Source organism: Hibiscus syriacus, unplaced genomic scaffold, assembly GCF_006381635.1.
Source record: "Hibiscus syriacus cultivar Baekdansim isolate YM2019G1 unplaced genomic scaffold, ASM638163v2 tig00117032_pilon, whole genome shotgun sequence".
Lineage (NCBI taxonomy): Eukaryota > Viridiplantae > Streptophyta > Magnoliopsida > Malvales > Malvaceae > Hibiscus > Hibiscus syriacus.
This window is the reverse complement of record NW_024063532.1, coordinates 1,273,353-1,281,431: the sequence shown is the minus strand read 5'-3', so window position 1 is coordinate 1,281,431 and position 8,079 is coordinate 1,273,353. Positions and strand designations below refer to the sequence as shown.

Below are 8,079 nucleotides of genomic sequence, written 5' to 3'. Positions count from 1 at the left end.
AATATAATAATTATACATGATAAAAATATAAATTTGAATATTTCAAACATCAAATTACCATTACAACCAATGGCTGGTAGATAAAATTTATCCAAATTTAAGTCAATATTTATACTTGTTTAACTTTTCCAACAACTTAACTAGCACTCCACCAAAGACCATCAAGAGACGAGCTATAAACCCGATTGCCGATGCAATCCAATCAAAGAGCAGTAAACTTCCGAGTAGTTCTCTTGGCAAAAAGTGAAGGAAACAGGGAAGCTTCAAGACAAAAATATAGTGGAGAGATGGCTTCTTTGTCAAAAAGAGGAATAAACCTCGAACGAAGACAGAAAGGCAAATCAGGATATGTAAAACTTCTAAAACAAGTAGAAAGTGCCCAATGAACAAAACTCCTTCTCAGCTAAGTAGAAATTGTACCGTCTTGTTAATCGTAAAGGAGGGTGGACTGGGCACCAACTTCTAATAATTATTAACCACGTACTTTATTGTCCAATGTCATGTCATGTCGTATATATATATATATGTAGCAGCTAGACAGACGGTCATTTTTGTGAAGAACTGCCAAGGCTGAATTCATTAGTTAGTCAGTGGGAATTACTCTAATATGGACAGCGGATTAGCCTTTGATCTGCTCCTTGGAGTTGGTAACGACTACGAAAACAAAATTTTCGACCTTTCATATGCGGCATTCGCTGAAGAGTTGCAGCTTCAGGAGATCCTTAAGGAGTCCATGATCACTTCTGAAAATGCAGCTTGCGAAGCCATAAAGAACCCTGGATGTCCTGTTTGCAATAGATTGTCCTGCATGGAATGTACTATCCCCCACCCCACCAGAGCTCAGCGGTTCCTCAAACCAGTTCAAGGTCAGTGTTTTCTTACTTGTTTTTAATATACATATATATATTTACTAGTATCAGCAATTTTGGTCGACATTTATTTAAAACAAATCTCCAGCAACGAATTTCATGCAAAAACCAGTTCATTGTGCGAAAGCGATCGAATTGCTGGCACTGGTAATACTGAGGATCCTAACGGTAAAGGTATAGCCATAGATGATGGCGGGTTGCTGATCTCCAAACGGAAATCAGACAGCAGAGTTGGAAACAGAGCTGACAAACGGTTGGTTGATGTCGAGCACCCTAATCCTTTAAAGGATTATGATTATGATTCCTTGAACGATGATGATGAGTTTGATTCCGACGACAGTCAAAAGAGCCATGAGAGTGGGGAAAAGAGTACATGGTTCAAGGAATTTTTAGAGAGAATGGATGCTTTGAACATTAAGGAGATTGATGAAACTCTGTGGCACTGTCCAGTATGCCAAGGTGGTCCTGGTTCCACCAAATGGTACAGAAGCATCAGTGACCTGATAGCACATTCCAAAAAGATTGGATCGAGAAGGGTGAAGTTACATCGAGAGCTTGCAAAGCTTCTAGAAGGGGAGTTGTGCATTAAGGGAACCTCAATTCCTCCTGCTGGCCCTATATCTGGTACTTGGAAAGGTTTAACAGACGATGCAAGAGATCTTGAAATAGTTTGGCCTCCCCTGGTTGTCATTATGAACACAATGACAAGCAATATTCAAGATGGAAAGGTGATACGAGCAACCATTATTCTTATGGCTTTTAACAGTTGAATTAATGACGCTTCGTTCATCTAGTATGCAATGTGCAACTTCTTTCAGTTCATTGGCATGGGAAATCAAGAACTTCTTGACTACTTCAGCTCGTATCCGGCTTTAAAGGCTCAACACTCCTATGGTCGTCAAGGTCACCGTGGTTTGAGTGTCTTGATTTTCGAGAAGTCAGTGGTAGGTTATCTAGAAGCTGAGAGACTACATAAGAATTTTCTCGAGCAACGATTAGGTCGATCTGCTTGGAATTCTTGTACGAACGAGGTCCTGTCCGGTGGAGAGCGTCAACTTTACGGTTTCATGGCACTAAAGGAAGACTTAGATGTCTTCAACCAGCATTGCCAAGGTGCTCTGTCACTCATACTGTTGAGGGCTTCAATTAGTTGTCCTGGATTATTCAACTAACATGCAAAAGATTTACACTTGCTTCCAGTTCATTTTCTCTTCAAGTAACATGTTATTGTTATTGATTAGGTAAATCCAAGATCAAATTTGAGGTAAAATCTGTTAAAAGAAGTGTAATTACAGAAAACGTGCTCCATCTCTTTCATTATCTACAAAATAAGTTTACAAGACCAAATCCTTTATATACAGCCCACCAACCGTTACAAGCCTAACTAACAATCTAACTAATTAATAATTGCAATCTAACTAATTAACAACAGCCTAACTAATCAAATAACATAAAACTAACACCCCCCTCAAGTTGGTGGTTAAAGATGTTGATTAACCCCAACTTGGAACTCAAATATTCATGTTGTTGAACTCCCAAAGCTTTTGTTAGAATGTCTGCTTGCTGGTCTGTTGTCTTCACATACTCTGTTTTAATTATTCCTTCTTGAATTTTTTCTCGAACAAAATGGCAGTCAATTTCAATGTGCTTTGTTCTTTCGTGGAAAACTGGATTTGCTGCTATTTGAAGAGCTGCCTTGTTATCACACATCAACTTTGCTGGTCCTGTGTTGTTAAACCCAAGCTCATTCAATAAGCCTGTTAACCACACTATTTCTGCAGCAGTCATGGCCATACTACGATACTCTGCCTCTGCAGATGACCTTGCAATTGTGTTTTGTTTCTTGGACTTCCAAGATAGCAAAGAGTCCCCCAGTTTTACACAAAAACCAGTTACTGACCTCCTAGTCATTGGGCAAGTTGCCCAATCTGAATCACAAAAGGCTTGAAGTTGGCATTGACTTTCTGCACTCAGCAACATTCCTTGACCTGGACTGCTTTTGATATACCTGACCACCCTCAAAGTTGCATCCAAGTGTAATTTCCTTGGTTGCTGCATGAATTGACTCAACAATTGTACTGAATAAGCAATATCAGGCCTTGTGTTGGTGAGATAAATAAATTTCCCAATCAATCTTTGATAACTTGACTTGTCCTTTAACAGCTCGTCTTCAGAAGTCAACCTCTTATTTTGTTCCAAAGGAGTTACAGCAGGCCTTGCACCCCGCAATCCAGTTTCTTCAATTAACTCCAATGCATACTTCCTTTGACTTATAATTATTCCCTTTGTTGATCTTAACATTTCTAAGCCAAGGAAATATCTTAATTCACCAAGATCTTTCATTTTGAAATTTTTATTCAGAATTCCTTTGAGTTCTTCAATCAATCCATTGTTATTTCCAGTTATCAAAAGATCATCCACATATATAAGCATTATGACTACTTTGCTTCCTTGTGACTTAGTAAACAATGAGTAGTCAAACTTGCTTTGAGAATAACCTGCCAACAGAAGAACCTCTGTGAGTTTCATGTTCCACTGCCTTGAAGCCTACTTTAATCCATACAAGGATTTTTGCAGTCTGCACACCCTGGTCTCCCCCTGACTGCAAAATCCTTCAGGTAAGGACATGTATACCTCCTTAACTAAATCACCCTGGAGGAAAGCATTGTAGACGTCCATCTGAAAAAGTGGCCATTGATGAATAGAAGCAAGGGCCAAGACTGTTCTAACAGTGACCATTTTTGCCACATGTGATAAGGTCTCAACATTATCAACCCCTTCTCTTTGAGTGTATCCTTTAGCAACAAAACGAGCTTTAAACCTCTCCACTTCTCCATTCGATTTATATTTGATGCGATACACCCATTTACTTCTAATGGGAGTCTTATTAGAAGGCATGGGAACCAATGACCAGGTATTATTAGATTCCAAAGCTAAAAACTCCTCATTCATGGCTTTAATCCATTCAGGATTTTGAATGGCTTTAGTATAGGTCTTAGGCTCAACTAAATGAGATATAGAAGAAAGGTAAAGTTGAGTTTTAGTAGGAAGACGAGAATAAGAAAGAAAGTTAGAGATAGGATAAGTACCTGGAAGAGAGGAAGATTGGTAGGACTGCACATAATCATGTAACCAAGAAGGCTGTTTTTTGACCCTAGTAGACTGCCTAGGGGGAATAAGAATGCTACTTGATGAAGAGCCATTAGAAATAATGGGTTGAGGTGAAGGTTGAGGTGAAATGGAATCATCTGTTGAAACTTGAGGTGATGCAGAATGAGGTGAAGAACCAGAAGGTATAAAAGATTGGGTGTGAGAAGGTATAATCAGAAAATCAGAATCAGAAATGTCTTGAATAGGAAAAAATAGAGAAGAAGAAGAAATAGGAAATTGGAAAGGAAAAATGTCCTCATGGAACTTAACATCTCTATTAACAAAAAAGGTTTTTTTTCAAGATTGAACAGTAAGTAGCCTTTTTGAGTGGCAGAATAACCCATGAAGACAGAAGGTATTGCCTTTGGGGAAAACTTATCTTTGTAATTTGGTTGGGTGGCATAACATAAACAACCAAAAACTCTCATATGAGACAAATTGGGAGGTTTACCATGAAGAAGTTCAAAGGGGCTTTTTCCAGCTAAAGAAGAAGAAGGCAACCTATTAATGATATAACAAGCTGTGGTGACACATTCCCCCCAAAACTTAACAGGAACTTGGGAATGAAACTTGAGGGCTCTAGCTACCTCTAACAAATGCTTGTGTTTTCTTTCAGCAATGCCATTTTGCTGAGGAGTATGAATACATGAACTTTGATGAACAATACCCAATGAAGAAAAAAAGGAAGAACACTCATTAGCAAAAAACTCAGAACCATTGTCACTTCTAATGTACTTGATTGTGACTGAAAAATGATTTTTTTACATAGGCAAAGAATTGTTTTAAAGAAATGATTGCATCACTCTTAAGCCTCAACAAAAAAATCCAAGACATCCTTGTGTGATCATCAACAATGGTGAGAAAATATCTATAACCACTATGAGTGGAAATCCTATAGGGTCCCCATAGATCAATATGTACCAAATCAAAAGGTGCAGAAGCTCTAGAAGTACTGTGTGGAAAAGGTAACCTAGATTGTTTAGCAAGAGGACAAATTGAGCATTTAAGGACACTGTCAGCATGAAATTTATGAGATTGTAAATATGGAATTTTATATAAACTAGAGAAAGATGAGTGTCCTAAACGAGCATGCCAAAGTTTTGTATTATTGACAGTTGAAAGATTCATACAATTGGAAGATCCCAAGGCAGGACCACAAGAAAAGAAATTGCAGTGATTAACAGAAAAAATACCATAATCAAAAATTGAAGAACCAAAAAAATACAGCCCACGAGACTCCCTACCAATCCCCTTCATCTTTCCAGTAGAGAGATCCTGTAAAATGCAGAAGTCATGGTAAAATGAAACAGTACAATTAAGCTCTTTGGTCAGCTTAGAAACAGACAAAAGGTTGTGTGCAAAATCTGGAATAAACAGGACATGTTTAAGGGAATTGTTCTGGTTAAGAGGAAAAGAACCTGTATATGCTATGGGGGCTGTTTGACCATTAGGTAAGTATACAAATCTAGAGGCTGATGTGCAAGGAACTGGAGAGACTAGTTTTTGAAAATCTGATAACATATGGTCAGTGGCCCCTAAGTCTAATATCCAATTGAAAGAAAGACTAGTGGTAGCAGAGGTAATACCTGTAGTATTTGCTGCTGCAGCTGTCATTGTATCCACAGAAGGAGCCTTGTTCAAGAGATGAAGTATTTGATCATATTGAGCCTTTGTAAACATAGGAACATTGGAGACAGTATCTGGCTGTGACTCAGAACTTGTCTGATTGTGAGAACCAAGAGGAGACCGAGTAGAGGCCAAAGCAACCTGGCCAGCTTTCTTCTTTGAGAACTTAAAATCGGCAGGAAATCCAATCAACTAGTAGCAATTCTCACGTTTATGCCCACGAACCTTGCAATAGTCACATACACCAGAAAATCTTTTTTTTTATCAGCATTCCCAACAGAGGTTGAGTACAAAGCCGAGACCTCAAAAATTGGAGAAAGGGCAGAAGAGTGAATCCTCTGTGATTCCTCCTGAACCAGCATCAAATACGCCATGTTCACAGTCGGCAATGGCTGCATGAGTAGAATTTGGCTTCGCACAGCAATGTATGTCTCGTTGAGGCCCATGAGAAATTGAAATAATTTCTGCTGTGCATAGTGAGCAATCGTGCGTTGTGAAAGAGCACAATCACAAGGGGAAATTGGAGCCAAGGCTTCATACTCATCCCAAAGTGATTTCAATCGAGTGAAATAGGTTGAGATGGAGGAATCACCTTGATTCAGGAGCACGATTTCTCGGTGAAGAAAGAAGGATCTGGAACCATCAACTTTGGCAAACCTCTCCCTCAAATCCTGCCAAACCGAGGCAGCACTCGATGTGAAAACAATCCCAGCAAAGAGCTCTTTGCTGACTGTATTAAGAATCCAAGACAGGACGAGAGCGTTACACCTCTCCCATTGAGGATGTAAAGACTCATCAAAATCTTCTCGTCGGCAATCACCGGTGACAAAGCCCAATTTATTCTTCGCAAGTAGGGCAATCTTCATCGACCGGCTCCACACACCATAGTTCTCGATGCCGAGAAGCTGTTGCGAAACAAGTAGGAATCTCGGTGCATCGGAGGCATGCAGGAACATCAGATTGTTGAAATCAAATGCTAAATTTTCCATGGCTGCTGTGGAGAAGAGAAAAGGAGAAGAGAAATCCCTAAAATGATTTTGACCAAACAAAGCAGAGTCAAGGAAAAAAATCAGCTGACTCGTGATACCATGTTAAAAGAAGTGTAATTACAGAAAACGTGCTCCATCTCTTTCATTATCTACAAAATAAGTTTACAAGACCAAATCCTTTATATACAACCCACCAACCGTTACAAGCCTAACTAACAATCTAACTAATTAATAACTGCAATCTAAGTAATTAACAACAGCCTAACTAATCAAATAACAGAAAACTAACAAAATCATATCAAGAAGCGGATCTGAATGAAATCAAGAAAATAAGGGAGACCAGCCAACAAGTTATCTGGTTCAAGGATAGGCTTGAAGAAGAAACAAACCGCGCAAAAGCTTTTGAAAGATCGGTTAATAATCTGAGTAGGAACCTGCAACAGAAAATGGAGGACATCCATATATTTGAAAGAAGGGTCAAATCACTGCATGAAGAAAACAAAGAAGAGGTAATACTCCAACAAATTCCAGTTGAAATTTCCCTTCTATGCATTAGGTTGCTACTATATACACATATTGGTGACTGAAACTTGAGTGATGTAATTTCTCAGATTGAATCCCAGGAGAGCTTTTACAAGGATCAAATCAAGATTCTGGAAGCAAGAGTGAAAGAGCTTGATGAAAAGATGAAGGAATTAGGTCCTGCCATGGCCAACCTGCACACTCCATATCAGTACAACAGCAACCTCAGTATTGAAGAGGATTCAAATTTGAAGAATGGAAAGCTCCCAAGCAACTCCAATGAAGATTGAATTTTAAAGATTCAAAATATCAGTTTCAAGACTTTAGAGCAACTCCTGAAGTAATATTAATGAAAGATGTATGATGGACCGAGGGTTACTATGAAAATTTTAAAATTTCTTACAATTTAGATATTTTCTTTATATTTTAATTGATAATCTATTTCCATCTCTTAAAATTTTATATATTCACTTTCTAACATAAATTTTGCATCTATTAACCGTAGAACTAGTTCACATAATTGCAATGGGTACCTTATAATTGTTCTTAAGTTCCCACTAACGACTAACGAAAGAGCTAGGTCTTCTTATATAAATAACTGTAAAACTAAGTCAAGATTTACATATATGATTAGTTTAGTATTGATTTTAAAAATTAGGGTAAAGTATATTAATGGTCATTGAACTTTTCTAAAGCTTGCATTTAGGTCCCCAACTTTTAAAACTTGCAATACAATCCTCCAACATTTAGTCCGTTTGCAATATGGTCCCCGACGTAACCAGGCGTTTGACGCCGTTACACTGCCATTAGTACGTTTGCAATATGTTCACTGAACTTTTCAGACGCTTGCATTTAGGTCCCCCAACTTTTAAAACTTGCAACACGTTCCTCAATTTCATTCTAAACCCCAAATTCCTTTTCGA

At 38.3% G+C, this 8,079-nt stretch overlaps 2 protein-coding genes across 2 annotated transcripts; both read left to right on the top strand.

The window, feature by feature from the left end:
- Positions 1-607: 607 nt before the first annotated feature.
- On the top strand, positions 608-2,253 carry LOC120196376 (protein SUPPRESSOR OF GENE SILENCING 3-like). Its single transcript, XM_039198194.1, has 4 exons — positions 608-866; positions 915-1,597; positions 1,688-1,982; positions 2,111-2,253. Exons 1-4 carry the CDS (start codon positions 608-610, stop codon positions 2,251-2,253), a joined length of 1,380 nt encoding a protein of 459 aa, XP_039054125.1.
- Positions 2,254-6,733: 4,480 nt separating this feature from the next.
- Positions 6,734-7,446, top strand: LOC120196375 (protein SUPPRESSOR OF GENE SILENCING 3-like). The gene is made up of 3 exons (XM_039198193.1): positions 6,734-6,747; positions 6,915-7,143; positions 7,246-7,446. The coding sequence occupies exons 1-3, from the start codon at positions 6,734-6,736 to the stop codon at positions 7,444-7,446; spliced, it is 444 nt and encodes a 147-aa protein (XP_039054124.1).
- The last annotated feature ends 633 nt before the right edge of the window (positions 7,447-8,079 follow it).

Bases quoted from the DNA above. Each gene is read 5' to 3' on its own strand.
- LOC120196376 (XM_039198194.1), top strand. From the start codon at position 608: ATGGACAGCGGATTAGCCTTTGATCTGCTCCTTGGAGTTGGTAACGAC. The intron at 1,598-1,687 runs GTGATACGAGCA...AACTTCTTTCAG, and splicing joins GCAATATTCAAGATGGAAAG to TTCATTGGCATGGGAAATCA. The intron at 1,983-2,110 runs GTGCTCTGTCAC...GTTATTGATTAG, and splicing joins CTTCAACCAGCATTGCCAAG to GTAAATCCAAGATCAAATTT.
- LOC120196375 (XM_039198193.1), top strand. The intron at 7,144-7,245 runs GTAATACTCCAA...GTAATTTCTCAG, and splicing joins ATGAAGAAAACAAAGAAGAG to ATTGAATCCCAGGAGAGCTT.